Raw genomic sequence first — 20,134 nt, 5'->3', positions numbered from 1 at the left:
TGGCATAGAATTCATCAACTTATTTGCTGTGAGATGCAGGGGAAGTGATTACCCTCTTTGAACTTCAATTTCCCCACTTCAAAGTTTCAGGTAATTAGTAAAGCCTATCTTACAAAGTTAGGAAGATATCCATATAAAGCATTTAACATATGGTGCCTCCTGGCCTTCTATTAGTAGGCTACAAAGGTAAGTTTTACTATAATAAGCAACCCTTATTACAGCATCTCACTATAAAGATGTCTCCTACACTGCTTCATGTTACAAAATCCTTTTGATGTAAGCTTACTATTAAAATGGGACCCTGAAATGCCCTTGGTTCTCTCCGTTGTCTCAGTCGTTGTCTTATCAAAATGATCTGGTTTTCCCAAATACAAGTAGAATCGAAAGAACCACAGGAAAGGAAGAGGATCACATCTGTTAACTAATTCTATTATTTTCAAGTCACTTCTGGAAGGAAGGGAGGGTCAAGAAAAGATGACAAGAAGTATGAAAATTTCTATATTTGAGTAGTTTTGTTTTAAATTTGTAAAATGTAATTAAACAAAAAGCCAGTGCTTCTCCATTAGCAATCTTTTTTATTTTTATTTTTTTGAGATGAAGTCTCGCTCTGTTGCCAGGCTTGAGTGCAGTGGTGTGATCTTGGCCCACTGCAATCTCCGCCTCCCAGGTTCAAGTGATTCTCCTGCCTCAGCCTCCCAAGTAGCTGGAACTACAGGTGTGCGCCACCACGCCCAGCTAATTTTTGTATTTTTAGTAGAGACGTAGTTTCACCATGTTGGCCAAAATGGTCTCTATCTCTTGGCCTCCTGATCTGTCCACCTCAGCCTCCCAAAGTGTTGGGATTATAGGTGTGAGCCACCATGCCCGACCAGCAATCTTTTAATGTAAAAAATAGTGTTCTTGATCCAACAGTGCTTCACACCTGTAATCCCAGTGCTTTGGGAGGCTAAGGCAGGCTGATCACTTGAGGTCAGGAGTTTGAGACCAGCCTGGCCAACGTGGCAAAACCCTATCTCTACTAAAAACAAAAATTAGTCGGGCGTGGTGGTACGTGCCTGTAGTCCCAGGTACTCAGGAGGCTGAGGCACAAAAATTGCTTGACCCGGAAGGTAGAGGTTGCAGTGAGCTGAGATCGTGCCACTGCACTCCAGCCTCAGAAAAAGAGCAAGACTCTGCCTCAAAAAAAAAAAAGTGTTCTTTTAGATACTTAAATCTGAAGAGGAGTTATACTTTATTTCTAAAATCAAAAGAAAAGCATCCTACCTTCTTATCTTGATGATAGTAGGAAAGAACGGGGAATCTTCCCTTGCTCCGGAACTTGGAACTACCAACAATTATTGGTTTGCTTGCTGTCCAGGGAACATAAAGTTCTCTGGGGTAAGTTTCACAAATCTGTAAATATCAAACAAAACATAACCACTCTACTCTTAGTTCAAAACTACCTTGAAAAACCTTTAAACCTTATTAAATGCAAGAACAGCACATTTCAGTACATAGACAACTTGGTACTCTGACACTCCCTGACCCTCTGGTACTAACATTTTCTGAATTTCTCCAAAACGTTGTTAAGTTACCTTGTATTCCCGGTTGGCATCAGACAACTCCCAGTGTGAATTTGGCACTCCCATCCTCTTATATTCCTCAGCAAGGTCAATGAGCTGCCAACCTTGTAGTCGTTCTGAATCATTTTGTTTGGGATTATAAGAAAATGCATAGAGATCCTCGTATTTTGCTATAGAATACAAAATTTTAAATGTTAAGTGCAATTTATAAGACTAATACACTACAAATAAGTTGTTTTTTCCTTCATTTTCTCTTTACAGTCTTCAAAGAGATGGCTAATACTTAAATATATTTGACATTCTATATGCAAATGAGTAAACCTAAAAAGATACAAGTCAATCTGAGATTGGATTTATGTCATCAGCAAAAGTAAAGATAATAGTAGACTTATGTGTTAAATACTCTATTGCATTTTTTTCTTAAAAGTAAAATTATAAAGACACTAATACACACTTCCTACTAACCACTTTCCCAAATGAGATGTAAAATAGACTAATGATATAATGAGAAGCTAGAGATGGCATACAGAACATGAAATTGCATTATCCATCCCTATAGGACAGTGTGGACCAAAAATGGCAACTGTTGCACAGAGTTCTGGGGACACTTCCTTCTGAACAACGATATGCCTGGGAGTCACTGAATCATCTTTACTACAAACTCTGGCTTAAGTTGAGACAATAGGATGTTACAGGCTTATGTCCTCAGAGAGAAGAATGAACAAAGACCTGCTCTGAGACTGCTCTTGCAAGTAGCAATCCAGACTGCTCAACCAAAATCCACTCCAACATATAATTCAAGTCACATTAGGGGAAGGAAGTCACAAGATTCACAGGGCATAAGTAGTGGTAAGATTCTTCTTTAGCACTGATATCCCTCTCAACTTTACTTCTACTAAAATAGAATTCACCCTTTCTTGTTTCTCTGCTCATCTTCCATATCTCCCATTCAAATCTATTGAATATTTTAGTCCCATTTCTACCAAAGGACCATGACCTCCCTTAAAATTTGCATTCTGTAATATCAACTTCCAAGTCATTCTCTTTGATTGTGAAATACCCACTTAAAAAAATATGTTGTGCTACTTGCTATCAATAGATTTAAACTATTAAGATGAACCTGTGGTTTTGTAAGGCTCTACTATAAATGCTTTGCTTTTTCCTTACCCTTACCCCTTCTTTACACCATTGTTATATCAGATCAATAGTTTCTAATTACTTTCAGGCCAATTTTGGGGAGACAAGAGTACACAAGAACTTGACTGTCAGAGTAAAAAAGTGTATAATAACAATAATAAAACATTAAATAAAGTATCTTAGATAACCCATCTCAAATTGAGTATGTAAGCTTTGGTCTCTAAGAACAATACCTTGTTTTGACAGTTGTAGCAAAGAGTTGTATATATCATGGCAATCTCTTTCTCTGGGAACAATGAAATGCACAATTCTGAAGTTCTTGCACTGAATCACAAGTGGGCATCCAGAAGTAGTCAAAGCAAGTTTCTCTACTGAGGCAATATGGTGGTGTAATATCTACAGCATGAAAAAACATCCAAGTCATCAACATGGAAAGCACTAAATATTCTATTCTAGAATGCGTTTAGTGTTAAGGAATGTCCTTCTCAAAAAAAGTTGCAAATGTTACATACTACTCACTCACACTTCAAGTTTTTAAATGACTGAATGCCCAAATCAGGAATATGGGTGTCACTCTGATCCTTTCTCTGTCATTCCACATACTCAATACATTATCAGACCCTGGGAACTGCATCTCCTACATGTTTCTGTAACCTATCCACTTCTCTCCATCTCTACTGTCTCATCCCTAGTTGCAATGTCCCCACTGTTTCTCACCTGAACTATTATAAATAGCCTCCTAAATGCTCTCTCCATATCTATCCTTGACCCTCTGATTCATTTTCTACAACACTGTAGTGAACACTGAAAAGCAGACTAAAAAAAGAAAGGCAAGCTAGTCATTTCAAGTCCCTCCCCCAATCACTGACTATGTTCTGGTGACAACAGCCTTCTTTTGGCTCCTCAAATGCACCAAGCTCCTTTACACACGGTCAGATGCTCCCACTAACTGGGATACTGTAGCTCCACCTCTTCATCTAAGAACTTCTAGACACATTTCTAGCCTTTGCTTAAAACTCATAATATCACCATAAGTGTAGCCTACCATGCCCCACAACCCTTCCCAAGTAAGTTAGGCCTCCTTCCTTTTCTTATTGCAGATCAACCTATACTTTTCCTTCACAGTGATGGCAGCAGCAGCCTGTTCAGAGTGGCTACTGTGAGGAAGCCAGCTGCAGCTGAGGAGGCACAGCCAGGGCTGTGCGCTCTGCAGAGCCAAGAAGACCTGGGAACAGGTGATCCCAGTGGAAGCCCCACACCCTACTGAGTTGGCAGGGAAGGAGCCCACACTCCCAGGCACAGCTGCAGCCATCCAGCCATGGCTCTGGACCTGGGTATCCTTATGCTCTTGGGGGTCTGGGAAATCCCCTGCCCCTGCAGGTTCAGAAGTACCTACTCCCACTCCCTAGTACCCCCCCCTCCCAACTCCCATCACCCATTCTGTGGTGGAGCAAAGTTGTGGACATGTCCCAATAGCTGAACCCAGGAGCTGTCGTGACCTGGCTGGGTGTGCATGTGCTCAGGGTGGCACTGACACACCAGCCTCTGGCTGCCTTGGCCCCTCAGGAAACTGCTTCTGAGGCTGAAACTTTGGGTGCCAACGAGCAAAGAAGGGAGACCGAGGGGCTGGGGGTGGCATGGTATGGAGCTAAGGGCATCCCCCAGGACAGACAGCCCGGGTACCATGGGCAGCATGTTGATGGCAGCAGGAGGCAGGTTTCTAGGTGGGAAGGAGAGGGTCCCCAGTAAAAACCCACTTTGAAGCCAGGGACAGCCTGAAGCCTGGGGACTGGGCTGCTAGTTCCAGGTGGAGTCTGCCACCCAGAGAACTTCCTTGATGCTTTTCGGCCAACCAGATGGTACTTTTTCCAGGTCAGCCAATGGAGGCCCATGGACCAATATCACTTCCTCCATTCTGAGCCCATAAAATCCCCAGACTCTGCCACCTGAAATTCATCAGGACTACCTGCCTGTGGGTAGAAGCTACCCACTTTGGGTCTCCTCTCTGCTGAAGAGCTGAGAGTTGTTTGATTGCTCAATAAAGCTCTTCTCTGCCTTGCTCAACTTCCAGTTGTCCACATAACCTCATTGTTCACGGATGTGGGACAAGAACTCAGGACTTGCCAAACAGTAAGAGCAAAAGGAGTTATAACACTTCTCTGACCAGCTTGCCAGCTGCAGGTGGGAGCTAAAGGGATTGTAACACTATAGCCCTCCTGCCCTCTGTTGGCACTGGGTGGCCACCCCATGCAAAAGGAAACAGCAACAGGGCCAGGCCAGCCCAAGAGCCACTGGCCAGAGCAGGGTGGTGGAACCAAAAGAGCTGTAACTCAAACAGGCTAAAACATGCCCCCCAGAAACATGCTCCCTGCTGCCCCATGCTGTGGGTGATGAGAAGGAGAGTAGAGCTGCAGCCCTTCTGGTAGCCCAGACCTTGGGGCTCTCCAAGCCAGGGCTGTTACATGTTGTAACTCCCTCATTGGGGCTCTGCAGTTCCTGATATCTCTGAGCTCCAGGATGCCACCATGTTCCCCTTGTCCAGACACTGGTGCCCATAGCAGAAGCTGCTTGCAGTACATCTGGTCCAGCCACAGCCTCACATGGAGCCAGCACTTGTGTGTGCCAACACCTGGAGCTGCCCACCCCACTGCAGCAGCCAGCATGCCTGGCTGTGCACAGTAACCAGACCCTAGGCTTGCTTGCTCACACACCCATTGCTGCTCCACACCTGGCAAGCCCTTGGCAGGCATGGGATCTGGGCTGCTAGCACAAGCCAAGCATAGTCTGCCAGGCCAAGTGAGTGGAACAAGTGCAGCAGGTGCAAGCAAAACTCAACCAGAGGCATCGCTAGCCACAGAGGTTTCCAGCTGGCTAAGCAATACCCAAAAAATCCTGTGACAACAGCACTCACTACATGAGTAATCTGTCATGTGGTGAATGTCTGTTTATCCAGCTAGATACTGGGCACTTTATAAGAAGCAAGTCTAGTGCTCAGTTGATCAACATTACATCTCCAGCACCTAACACAATACCTGGAACATTATAATTGCCCTCCTCAAATCAAAAACCTTACAAATATTATCTATCACACAATACAACTTTAATTTTTTATATGTGAATCCCCAAGCCAAAAATATGGATGTCATCCCTGATACCTCCTTTATCACAATAAGAGTTTACTAAATGAATGAGTAAAAAGGCCTACTATAAACTCAATACTGGATGGTATTTTGAACATGTTTATCTTTCTCACCTACTACCAATAATATTTTGTTTGCTAATAAAAATGTCTACTTTTTCTTAATACCACTCCTATTAAAGTATTTATAGAAAACTTTTCTGGAGAACAAAAGATCATAGGCTCCAAATCATGGCAAGAGATCCATTAATCCCAAATTAATCTAAAAATTCAACATAAATTTCAGTTTAAAAATTCCAATCTGCTTTGGTTTTTTGGTAGTAGAATGAGGGATGATTACATAATACACATATATTTATAATAGCACATTTTAATATTAATTATACATATTAAATTTACAGTTCACCTGTAAGATTAAATGCATAATCAAGTAAAGCTTGAAAGAGAATAATGAGAGAAGCAGTTGTCAATGGAAATTAAAACTACATCAAAAACAAATAATTAACATACATACATACACACACACACACACACACACACACACACACACACACACATATAGCCCATACTTACGTTGAAGATTTAGCACCATTATCACTTATACTGATGGGCCTGTGACAAGTTACTCAAAATGATCTAATAATCACATTTAAACAGAGAATAAGGAATAAAAAGCTAACTGTAATATTATAAGTTGAGAACCCCTTATCCAAAATGTTTGAGACTAGAAGTATTTCAAATATTGGATTTTTAAAGATTTTGCTATATCTGCATTTTACTTATCAATTGACATCCCTAATCCAAAAATCTGCAATCTGAAATGCTCCATTTCCTTTGACCATCATGTCAGTGCTCAACTTTTGGATTGGGGATACTCAACCTGTATATCACTGTTCTCATTCTAATTATAAAGACCCAAAAGTGGCTGGGTGCAGTGGCTCACACCTGTAATCCCAGCACTTTGGGAGGCTGAGGCAGGCGGCTCACCTGAGGGTGGACCTCATCTCCATTAAAATTACAAAATTAGCCAGGCATAGTGGTGCATGCCTGTAATCTCACCTACTTGGGAGACTGAGGCAGGAGAATCGCTTGAACCTGCTTGGGAGGCGGAGGTTGCAGTGAGCCAAGATCGTGCCATTGCACTCTAGCCTGGGCAACAAGGGCAAAATTCCGTCTCAAAAAAAAAAAAAAATACCCAAAAGTATTTTCAGGAAGAAAATAATGAAGAAACCTGGTCCTACCACTAACTAGTTATGTGATCTTGAAAACATAACTGTAAAATGAGAAAAATGATAAAGGTTGGTAAGGCCCCTTCTGGATCTAAAATGTTATTATCTACGGCTCTAGTATACTAAATAAACTTCATTTAGGGGAAACATAAGTGAATATACTGATATGAAAGCATTTAAAAGACAACAATAGGAGAGTGGAGAATAACACACATATCTTTTTGCTGTTCTTCAAACTATATTCCTAGCAGCTTAAGGAATAGCTATATGGGAAGCCTTAATTTATATCTCTAGGAGATGGATAATAGAGAAAATATTGAAGCAGGTGGATAAAGGAGGGGTAGATGGAGTGGATGATAATATGACTAATTATTTCAGAAGGTACTGCTAGGTAAAATTCCTGGCAATTCTTGGGCAAACACTGGATGGAGAAGGGATCTAGCACCTCTAGGGAATACAACTTCTCCAAGATCAGAATCTCAAGTGAATTTCCTTAATGGTTGATACACAATCACATATCAACTGGTTAGCCTTCTTGGGGAAATCAGAAGAGTACAATCAAAGAGAGAAAGAGAAGAGTACAGTATGTGCAGTACAGAGGTGTACCAGAGAGCAACATGACTCTCTGGACTGGGAGGCCTAACTGCCTCTAATCTTGATTCTACTGCTTAGAAAAATATATGAGCAGCTATGATTTACTGTCACTACTATGTTTTAGGCACAGATGCTTTTCATACTTTCTGTCATGTAAGATTCACAAAAACCCTACATGATGACTGATGCTATATACCCATTTTATATGGGTGCTAAGCTCGAAAGTCACATACTTTTTGGCAGACACTGTTGGTCTGCCATTCCTCCCCACCTTCCTTACTTGCAACACCCCTTTCCCTCAAGAGATCAGAAATACTAGGATCTGCATTCTCTGCCTCTTTTTCAGGTAGGAGTAGCCAACTCTCTGGATTTTCAAACAATCAGATGTTAGGGAAAGTCGGCTGGGGGCCTTCTGAAAGAGCTTCTCTTCCCTGATAAAAGGAGAGGGGGGCTACTGAGGAAAATCCACCCACCTCTCCTGCTTTGCAAGATTTGGCACCATGTTCAGTCAGGTATTCATTTACTTACAGCCAAAAGCAACCTGACACAGTCACCTAAGCAGTGAACAGCAGAGCTGATATTTGAACCCAAAACTACCTGATAACACAGCTTACATGAGCTCTACACTGAACGAATTGCCACTTCCCTGAGCTTCAGCTTCTTCATCTATAAAGTGGAGGTTCTAAAACCTGGCATAGCTAGTGGCACAGAAACATGCCCAAGTGTCTTCCTCTCAGGCACACAGATGTAAGCCCCATATTCTAACCCCCATTCCTACTTTTTTCTGCCTAGCACTTATCACTGTATTTTACTTATTTACCTATTTATTGGTGATATTATCCATATCTCTCAGCACTAGAATGTGGGCTCCATGAGGGCAGAATTTGTATCTGTTATTATTGGCTATTATTTCCAAAATACCTAGAATAGTGATATGAAACACACTGTAGATGCTCAATAAATGTGTGCTAAATGAATGAATGAATGAATTCTAAAACAGAAAAGGAAGAACAAAATAGCCATTGCAATTTTGAAGAACAACTTGGAAGAATATGCTCTACTTGGTATCAAAACTTATTTAAAAGCTATAGTCAATAAAAGAGTGTGACACAGCATAGTCAATATACCAAAAGAATAGAAAACTCAAAAGCAGAGCCTCACATACACGGAAGACACATTTATGACAGAGCTTGTAATAAAGTTGAATGGAATGAAACACTCAATAAATGGTGCCAGTTATCTATGTGAAAAAATAAAAGTGAATCCCTATTCACTTCATACACCAAAATATTTCTCAGATGTATTAACTTACAAGATAAAACTTAAGCTTTTTGAAGAAAATATAGAAGAACCTTTATGACTCTGAGATAGGAGATAATTTCTTAAGTCACAACAGAGCACAAACCATAAAAGAAAAAAATGAGGCCGGGTGCGGTGGCTCACGCCTATAATCCCATAATCCCAGCACTTTGGGAGGCCGAGGCGGGTGGATCACGAGGTCAAGAGATCGAGACCATCCTGGTCAACATGGTGAAACCCCGTCTCTACTAAACATATAAAAAAAATTAGCCGAGCATAGTGGTGCGTGCCTGTAGTCCCAGCTACTCGGGAGGCTGAGGCAGGAGAATTGCTTGAACCCAGGAGGCAGAGGTTGCAGTAAGCCGAGCTCGCACCATTGCACTCCAGCCTGGGTAACAAGAGCGAAAACTCTGTCTCAAAAAAAAAAAAAAATGAAAAATTTGTAACATTAAAAATATAAGCTTTAACTGAAAGACATATATACTCAGAAACAGAGAAAATAAGCCACATACTAGGAAAAGCTATCTATGAAGCACACATCTGACAAAGCATTATAAGCTAGAACTCTTTATTTCTTTTCTTGAATATACTTTTTTTTTTTTTAGATTCAGGGGGTACACATGCAGGTTTGTAATATGAACATATCGCACGGTGCTGAGGTTTGAGCTTCCATTGAACCCATTACCCAGACAGTGAACACAGTACCCATCCATGTTGCTGTAAAGGCCATGATTTTGTTCTTTTTTATGGCTGCACAGTATTCTGTGGTACATATGCACCACATTTTCTTTCCCCAATCCACTGCTGATGGGTGTCTAGGCTGATTCTATATATTTGCTATTGTGAATAGTGCTGCAATAAACATGCAAGTCTTTTTGGTTGGATGATTTATTTTCCTTTGAGTACATATCCAGTAACAGTATTTCTGGGTTGAATAGTATTTCTATTTGTAGCCCAGAACTCTTATAAAATCAATAAAAGACAAACGACCCAATAAAAAAAGAAAATGAAACTTCTTTTTTTTTTCAATCTGAAAAGGGTAAATTCTTTGTAATCAGCTCATTAACATTACAATTGCACTAATCTACTAGATAGGCAAAAATTGTAAGTTAATAATATCAATATCGTTGAGAATGTAGAACATTGTGTAATACACTACTGAGAATGAATTGAAACAACCATTTTGAAGAGGTGACATACTCGGTAATGTTATATATGTGCTTATTCAAGACCCAATAATTTTATTCCCAGGCATATATCCCAGAGAAGTTCTGGCAAATATACAGAAAGAAACATATACATATGTCTCATATAAATACACAAAATGTTGGTTATATATAGATGTATTATAACATTTATACTAGCAAAAAAAGATAAATACCCTAATTGCAATTTTATAAAAACACTGTGGAATATACCAAACAATCCATTTGATCTGTTAACATGTACATATTTTTTAGATTTTTAAAAATTAAAAGGAACAACAGGCATTTTACAATTATGGAGAAAAGAGTGTGGTATTTTATAGAATTCCACGTTACACATTCTATAACTGATTTATTAGAAGGGAGGGCAGGACTGATCTGGAGATCAAAAAATATTCTGGTTGAGATAGGAAACCAATGATTAAAAATTGTGTTACAAACATTCAAAATAAAATACAACAAACCAAGTCCATTATCATCATTATGATAAACAGTACTGCTGCCGTCCTCCTTACCCAGGTTTCTTTTTGATGAGAGTCTATAAATAATAGATGTGTAGCCGTAAGATAGAGTGTTCCTGTTAATGACTTGTTGCTAGTACTGAATCGGTCAAGTAATTTTACTTGTTCAACCTAAAAGAAAAAAAGACATTATTTCTCATTTCAAAAGTAGTATAAATTATTTTTCTGTTAGCCCAGGACTTATATGTACCATTCTCAATTTTTTCTTCCTTCTGTCTAAAATCATAGAGCTTATTTAATATTAGTGTTAAATTCCATATATCTTTTTGGGGAATGTATAAGCCACAAACAACATAGAGATTATTTATAGTTACAAATGTAACCAATAGAGAACCACATTGTAAAAAAACAGTAACACTTATATTCAGAGGAGCAAGAAAAAGAGGGGTGCAGTACAAATAAGCAAAAACATTTTTCATACCCAAGAGTCAACATTTTTATCTAAAGTTGGAAAATTAAAAAATAAACATATTACTATCTAGAGTTTTAAAGTAAACTACCAGAAAACTAAATGAGGAAACAGTTAAATGGTTGTCAACTCCAACTTAGTCTCTATATTCCCCTCACTATCCCACAACAGGGCAATGATTGTTTTTTGTCCAGCGCTGGGCTTTTACTTACACTGTTCTCTGTTCCTAAAATGGTCTCTTCTGCTTTAGCTAAGTGGTAAGCATTCTTCAAAACTCACTAACATCCTGCCTCCTGACATGAATCCTTCTTAGAAAATTAGTTCATTACTTATGTGTTAGCCTTGTATTCCTCTAGCTCTGAATTCCCTGGCATAATTTATGCCCTATGCTACTTTGGCCTCCTCTAGTGCCTGAGCTGATCAGGTATATAGTATGTCTTTATGAATACTAGTACGTACACACACACACACACACACACACACACACACACACACACACGATGTTGCCACAAGAGTGGAGAGTGGGACTAGGGCTGACCAGGAATGTGCAGGAGACTACTGCTGGGCATCTTTTTATGACTAATTCTTACGGAACAAAGTAAAATAACCACTACCAACCTAAGAAATGTTAATTTATGTGTACCAGCAGGTTGTAGACAGTTTTTAAAAATTATCTATATCTTCAAAATCATCTACATAGATAACCACTAGCTCATTAATTCTGTAATTTTCTCCCATTTATTAATATATTTCATTATCATTACTAATTGAACAAAATGTCACATAATAAAATTAAAATTTTCAAAGTAATCAATCACTACCATTTAAAAGGCTGATTGGCTTCTCCCTCCCTTCCCCACTTCCACAAAGTAACTTCCATGGAAAGTTTTTGCTTATAACAGCACTTGTTCAAAAAGTTAAAATTTAAATGTAAAATTTAAAAATTTGTTTTTGATACAAAACTTCACTTGCACAGGTAAGATAATTAATTCAGTTTTAACACTTTCCTCTAGAAACTTAGAGATATAATCTAATTTAAATAGCTATGGTCTGACAGTTGATTTGTTAACACAAAAAACTGTCTGATCATTATTATATATTGTCCTTCAAGAAACTAAGAAGGCTGACTGTGTGCAGTGGCTCACACCTGTAAGCCTTCTCATTTCAAAAGTAGTATAAATTACTTTTATCTGGGAGGCTGAGGCAGGTGGATCACCTGAGATCAGGAGTTCAAGACCAGACTAACCAACATGGAGAAACCCCATCTCTACTAAAAATACAAAATTAGCTGGGTGTGGTGGCACATGCCTGTAACCCCAGCTACTCAGGAGGCAGGAGAATCACCTGAACCTGGGAGGCAGAGGCTGAGTGAGCCAAGATCACACCATTGCACTCCAGCCTGGACAGTAAGAGCAAAACTGTCTTAAAAAAAAAAAAGAAAGAAAGAAAACAGGAAGGCTTCCTACTTATAAACTTGAATAAAGATTTCTCTTAGATGTAAACATTTATTTCATTGTTTAGGACCATTTCTTCCTTACATAAAAATCTAGCTTCATTTTACGACACATTGCAAACCAAAACTTAAACATCTTTTAAGACAAATGGGATCAACCACTGTTTACTCCTGTTTGTTGTGCTTCACTTGGCTGGAAAGGGCACTGCAGCCAACCAGCACTGAGCAATTGCTGTAATATAGATCTCGCCTATCTTTTTGGGTCGGGACACAGAGCCAAACCGTATCATTTTCTAAGCTATTAAAACAAAGTTTTTAAGGCTCTAACAAGAAGACAATTGATGAATATATAAGGAAATAAAGGTAACTTATGGTAACCTTAAAGTATCAGCACTACTCAAGCAAATAATTTGTGTCTACATCATTCCGTAGAGTTTCCAATAGCTTCTCAGAAAAAATTAAAAAGTATATTGGCAAGTAGTTTAAAAGTAGCGAGGGGCTGATTTTATTACTATTTAATTAAATAGGAAGTTTGCTTTTAAAAGAAATTCATGTGAAATTTTAAATTTGTGAATTTTTCAAAGGTCATAAATATCCCTGTTGTGCTCCAATCAAAAACCTTAAATTGCAACTTCTCTAAGAAGCACAATTATCTACAAAGCTTCTATACATAGAAAACGATCATACCACTTTTCATTTGGATTTTATTCCTCTCTGTCCAACCCCTGTTCACTACTACTCTTCCTCAAGGGTCCATTCTCTATAGGAATCTTACCTACTGTCATTATTTTAGCCTATATGTTAATAACTCCCCAAACTGGACATCTCCTGAGTTCACACATACGATTGAGGTCTCACTATGTGCCTAGTGCTAAGTACTTAACATACATTATTTCTTTTACTTTTCACATCTTCTGTGTAGTATGTACTAGCACTGTCCGCACAGAAACTGAGACTTGGTAGGGTTGGTTAGTTATCTCAAAGTCATACATAGCTTAGTTATAACCCTACATGGTCTGATTCCCAAGCCAAAACACCTTCCCACTATGCTACACTGCCTCCACATAGATGTGTTTGAGTCATATTATACATACTGAAAACAAAACTGATTTCCCCTCCCACCCCTCACAGATATGTTTCTAATTCTGTATTTTGGATGTGAGTTAATGTTATTCTTCATCCTCATCAAGTCACCCACACTGGAACACTGGAAATCTGTGAATCATCCTATGACTTTTTCTCAGCCCCTAACATTCAATCACCGATTCCTACCATTTGTATCACCTAAATATTTTTAAATCTGCCCTTTTCACCACTATTAAAGTAATTCCTAAATTATAATGAAAGCCTCTGTTCATGTATCTGTTTTTTCCACTAAAGACTATAACATAGCCCAGGGCAAAGACTGTCTTTCATTTATGCATGAATATCTCCTATTGGCTAGCAGAGTGACTGACAGAATAAATGTCTCTTGAACTAAGATGAACTGCCACAGAAAAATTATTTCCCCCAGGTGAAAATCAGAAGGTGTGCCCAATTTACCAGTGATCCCTTTTGTTGAAATCATTCAATTTATTAAATAAGATTCTTCTTTATCCCATTATACTTTTCCCCTCTCTCTGCTATCTTTTCCCTACACAGTGGGTGAACAGTAGGTATTCATTCAGTAATTCTTGAATAAATCAGCAACAACTAAAAACAAATAGACAAACTACTAGTAGAACACATAGGTATAGTTCAGTTTTTTGTTTTGGGTGTTTTTTCTGTGTGTAGTACCTGTTTGGACTTTCAATCCTCTATCACTCAATTAGAATAAAATCACTCCTCTAGAATTGTGTAATTCTTTCTGGCTGAGTCTCTTATCAAGATGGGAAATTTGTGAAAATGCTCTTTCCAATACTCTAAGCCTATTTCCTGATTCCCCCTAGTTTTACATGCAAAATAATCTGAAATTATCTTGGTTAGATCTTTCATTTTGGTCAGCTATACATGATTCAAATCCTAGCTGTTCATGACTCACCTCTAAAACTCTGCGAAAGTACAAATCCAAAGCCTCATCCCAACTTCACTCAGTCATCTGAGGAAATGAAGACCAAGAATCTCTATTTTTCACAAATTCACCTGCTCATTCTTACGCAACAGATATTCCTTCTAACTTTAACTCCAAATTAATTTTTCTGACCCTTAACACACATGAGGCTAGCTTCCTTCTCTACCTTTGGCTCTTTTCCAAAATATTTACAGCCTCAGCTTATCTAGCTCTCCCACTTTTTAAAGGAGTTTATTACAAATTTGATCCTTTAAAATGCACAATTACTACTGGGTGCCATGGCTCATATCTGGAATCCCAGCACTTTGGGAGGCAGAGGTGGGCAATCACCTGAGCCCAAGAGTTTGAGACCAGCCTAGCCAACATGGCAAAACCTCTTCTTTACTAAAAATATAAAAATTAGTTGGGCATGGTGGTGCACACCTGTAATCCCAGCTACTCGGGAGGCTGAGGCATAAGAATCACTTGAACCCTGGAGGCAAAGACTGCAGTGAACAGAGGCTGAGTCACTGCACTCCAGCCTGGCTGACAGAGCGAGACTCTGTCATAAAATAAAATAAAATAAAATAAAATGCACAACTGCACTACATGCACGTACACACACAAACACACATATATCTTTGGAAAACATGCAGATAAATACATACTATCAGGAAAGAGTTTACTATTTCACTCAACAAAAATGTACTGGCTATCAACTAAAGGCTGATCTATCTGGATCTCATTTCTTTACCTCTAAAATAAGGACAATAATCTCTTTTCAGAGGGCTATTGAAAGGTTGGATAATAAATGTCAGGTAATGGTATGGTTTGGCTCTGTGTCCCCATTCAAATTTCACCTTGGATTGTAATCCCCATGTGTGGTGGGAGAGACCTGATGGGAGGTGATTGAATCTTGGGGGTGGTTCCCCCATGCTGTTCTCTCATAACAGTGAGTGAGTTCTCATGAGATCTGATGGTTTTCAAGTGGGGCAATTTCCCCCTTTGCTCTCTCTCTCTCTTCTGCCACCATGAGAAGATAGCCTTGCTTCTCCTTTGCCTTCTACCAAGATTGTTAAGTTTTCTGAGGCCTCCCTAGCCATGTAGAACTGTGAATCAATTAAACCTCTTTCCTTTATAAATTACCCAGTCTTGAGTTGTTCTTTATTGCAGTGTGAAAATGGAATAATACAGGTACTCTATCTTTATTTGCCTAATAAATATAAGCAATAAAGTGTTCAAGTAAATATTTGCAAAATCTACTGTAGTTAGTAATCCGGTGAAGTAGGTAGAGCCCTGACAGTCTTCTATGTCAAGCTACTGTCCAGTTAAGTTCAAATAAACAAAAAAGAAGGATGCATTTGGAGTTTAAAAAGAAAATTATATATTCTAGGTGTTCTATAGTTGGAAAAAACCACTGAAAATGATGAAAGCAAAGATCAACAAAATGTTCTTCACTAACAGGAATGCAGAGAAAATAGAAAATTCTCAACAGAGGAGATATAACATTTATGTCTCAATAGCAGAGGCGTAACATTTTATCTGATAAAAAAAACACATATGTTAAGGTACAGAATCTGTGCTGTAGATTAACAAAGATAAAGAGGTTTTAAAGTACAGTAGTCTATTAGCAAATATGGCTTATAAGATCATTCCAGTGTCAAAGTGGAGAAAATGCTGGGTTGATTAAGGGCAACCAGGTAAGAAGCTAATGAAGCTATCGAGGTGACTGGTTGATATTAGGGCCTGGAGTAAGCTGTGACAGAGAGGAAGTCCATCTTGAGATAAGAACAAACTGATAAAGGAAGCAAGAGAGGAGGAAAAACAGAGGTATCTTAAGGGTTTTAAGCTTGTCACACTGGTTGCCATTCTCTAAGATAAAGTAATACAGAGAAGAAAAAGTCCAAAAGAAAAAAATGTCTTTAATAAACTGAGGACTACCTTAGCATATGCCAACTTACATTCAAATCCATATAATGGAAAATCATTACATACAACTGCTTCAATAGGACAATTTCTGTATGAATTGACAGATAGTGAAATTAATCTGAAATTATTCCAAAACATTTATTTAGTATTTACCCTAAAGTTCTCAATAAGAGAATTTCTGAGAAAAAACACTGATTATTTTGCTGTTTTTGGCAAATCCCACCCTTCACCCCTAATGAGGGGAAATCAAATCTTTTTCATTGCTAAAATCACTGGCATACAAATTTCAAACCACAGACTTAGTCAACTTCTAAAAACCAACTGCTTCTTTATATTTCCCCCTTTCACCAAGGAACTAAAAGTATTTTACAGATGTTGCTACAAGATTTTCCCCAGTCTTTTCTTGGAAATGTGTTAAGTCAGATGTTTAGGAAGCAACTATAACTCTTTCAGGTCACTATCACTGAGGTACTACAGAAACAGTGTTATGATCCTTAAATTATAGGTATCATCACAACCAAAAAGTAAATGGAAAAAAGTCTTTGGGAAAAGAAAGAACAAATGAAGAAAGAAAATGGGGCAAGGAGAAAGGAACTGGAAGATGTCACTTTGGGGAGGAATGGTAAATGCCAACGCACATTACTTTAAGGACTATTTAGTTGAATTGTTGCCAACTATGGGCCTGCACTAAAAGGTACCCTAATCGTCTATGCAGAAAGTTCAAATTTCAGCCAATTATGAAGTTAGAATTAGAAAACACAGAGAACCCTCCCACACACACACAGAATTATATTCAGGAAATGTTGGGGCCAGGTGTAGTGGCTCACGCCTGTAATCCCAACACTTTGGGAGGCCAAGGCAGGAGGACTGCTTGAGACAAGGAGTCTGAGAACCAGACTGGGCAACACAGTGACACCCTTATCTCCACAGGGAAAAAAAATTGTTTTTTAACTAGCTGAAAATGGTGGCATGCACCTGTAGACCCAGCTACTTGGGAGGTGGAGGCAGGAGGATTGCTTGAGCCCAGGAAGTAGAGACTGCAATGAGCTATGATCATACCACTGCACTCCAGCCTAGGTGACAGAGTGAGGTCCTATTGGAAAGGAAAGGAGAAAGACAGGAGAAAGGACAAAGAAGAAGGGAGAAAGGAAAGGGGAAAGAGAAAAGAGGAAAGGAAAAGGAAAGGAAAAGAAAAAAAGAAAAAGTTGGAAATGAAGAACACAGGGAGTTTTTGTTTTGAAAAACACATGGAGAGATCCAAGATGGCCGATTAGGAGGAACTCGCGATTGCAGCTTCGAGAGAAAGCGCAGAGGGTGAGTGGACGCTGCATTTCCAGATGGATTTTTACTGCCCACAGACCAGGAGATTCACAGGGGGAAGACCACCACAGGTCGCCAGTGCTGCTGGTTTGAGTGGCGTGGCCGCTAGGCCTGCACCCTGAGGCAGGGAGCAGCGGCTCCTTCTGCAGAGTGAGTGCGACCGAGTCCCCTGTAAGCCAGCAAGGGGAGCTGAAACAGGGAGTCAAGCCAGGAGATTCCCTGGGCAAAAACGCGCCATGAATCTCAGAGCCGCCGCTTCGGCTGACGCAACGGCTCACAGGGCAGCGGACTTTTACTGCCCACAGACCAGGAGATTCACAGGCAGAAGAGCCCCATGGGTCGCCAGCGCGGCTGGTTTGACTGGCGCAGCCGCTCGGCCTGCACCCTGAGGCAGGGGCAGTGGCTCCTCCCGCAGAGTGAGTGAGACCGAGTCCCCGGTAAGCCAGCAAGGGGAGCTGAAACAGGGAGTCAAGCCAGGAGATTCCACAGCAAAGAAAGCGCCACAGGAAACACAACTGAACCCGGGTCGGTCCAGCTCTGTGGGGGAGGGGCGCCCTCCATTAGGATACACTCTGCAGTTCCCAGGGCAATTTGCTGTAACCAAGGCAGCCTGTCACTACAGAGACTCCCTCACTACAGGGGCGGGCCAACATAGCGGAAGCAGTTCTAACTACACCCCTATAAACAGGACTGCAGGGAAGTTCACAAGGAAGCTGGGCGGAGCCCACAGCAGCTCAGCAAAGCCTCTGCAGGCTGAGTGCGACTAGGCTGCCACCTTGTGGGCAGGGAAAGCAACAACAAGACAGCGGAAAATATAAAGCCCTAACTCCCTGGGACAGAACACCGGGAGGGAAGAAAAAGGGGGCTTATGAGTTCTGCTACTGCAGACTTAAAATTACCAAAATCAGAAAGACAGCAACTACAAAGTCGATAGGCGGATAAATCCACAAAGATGGGAAGAAACCAGCGCAAAAAGGATGAAAACACCCAAAATCAGAACACTTCTCCTCCTACAAGCGAGCACAACTCCCCACCAGCAAGGGAACAAGACTGGATGGAGAATGAGTGTGATGAAATGACAGAATCAGCTTTCAGAAAGTGGATAATAAGAAACTTTCATGAGCTAAAAGAACATGTTCTAACCCAATGCAAAGAAACTAAGAACCTTGAAAAAAGACTTGATGAAATGCTAACGAGAATGGACAACTTAGAGAGGAATATGAGTGAATTGATGGAGCTGAAAAACACAACACGAGAACTTCGCGAAGCACGCACAAGTTTCAACAGCCGAATTGACCAAGCAGAAGAAAGGATATCAGAGGTAGAAGATCAACTCAATGAAATAAAATGAGAAGGCAAGATTAGAGAAAACAGGGTAAAAAGGAATGAACAAAGCCAACAAGAAATATGGGACTATGTGAAAAGACCTAATCTACGTTTGATGGGGGTACCTGAATGTGATGAAGAGAATGCATCCAAGCTGGAAAATACTCCCCAGGATATTATCCAGGAAAACTTCCCCAACCTAGCAAGGCAGGCCAATATTCAAGTACAGGAAATACAGAGAACACCACAAAGATATTCCTCTAGAAGAGCAACCCAAAGGCACATAATTGTCAGATTCACCAGGGTTGAAATGAAGGAGAAAATACTAAGGGCAGCCAGAGAGAAAGGTCGGGTTACCCACAAAGGGAAGCCCATCAGACTCACAGCAGATCTCTCAGCAGAAACCCTACAGGCCAGAAGAGAGTGGGGGCCAATATTCAACATCCTTAAAGAAAAGAACTTTCAACCCAGAATTTCATATCCAGCCAAACTAAGCTTCATAAGTGAAGGAAAAATAAAATCCTTTGTGAACAAGCAAGAACTCAGAGATTTCATCACCACCAGACCAGCTTTACAAGAGCTCCTGAAGGAGGCACTACACATAGAAAAGAACAACCAGAACCAGCCACTCCAAAAACACATGAAATGGTAAAGAGCATCAACACAATGAAGAATCTGCATCAACCAATGGGAAAAACAGCCAGCTAGCATCAAAATGACAGGATCAAATTCACACATAACGATATTAACCCTAAATGTAAACGGACTAAATGCCCCAATCAAAAGACACAGATTGGCAAATTGGATAAAAAGCCAAAACCCATCAGTGTGCTGTATCCAGGAAACCCACCTCACATGCAAGGATACACAAAGACTCAAAATAAAGGGATGGAGGAAGATTTACCAAGCAAACGGAGAGCAAAAAAAAGCAGGAGTTGCAATTCTCATCTCTGATAAAATAGACTTTAAAGCAACAAAGATC

At 39.9% G+C, this 20,134-nt stretch overlaps 1 protein-coding gene across 3 annotated transcripts in view; it reads right to left on the bottom strand.

Moving 5' to 3' along the window:
* The window catches only part of MTMR6 (myotubularin related protein 6), a 48,257-nt gene that overhangs the window by 17,809 nt on the left and 10,314 nt on the right, over positions 1-20,134 (bottom strand). For all 3 annotated transcript variants that reach the window (XM_064373488.1, XM_064373489.1, XM_012471083.3), the window contains exons 2-5: positions 10,681-10,797; positions 2,933-3,095; positions 1,575-1,732; positions 1,264-1,392 (exon numbers count right to left, since the gene is read on the bottom strand). In XM_064373488.1, the coding sequence (XP_064229558.1) occupies positions 1,264-1,392; positions 1,575-1,628 (183 nt within the window). In that variant the 5' untranslated portion in view covers positions 1,629-1,732; positions 2,933-3,095; positions 10,681-10,797. The remainder of the gene's footprint in view (positions 1-1,263; positions 1,393-1,574; positions 1,733-2,932; positions 3,096-10,680; positions 10,798-20,134) is intronic.

Source organism: Aotus nancymaae, unplaced genomic scaffold (genome assembly GCF_030222135.1).
Source record: "Aotus nancymaae isolate 86718 unplaced genomic scaffold, 86718_ANA_hifiasm-v0.15.2.pri h1tg000009l, whole genome shotgun sequence".
NCBI lineage: Eukaryota > Metazoa > Chordata > Mammalia > Primates > Aotidae > Aotus > Aotus nancymaae.
This window is presented reverse-complemented; position numbering and strand designations above follow the sequence as displayed.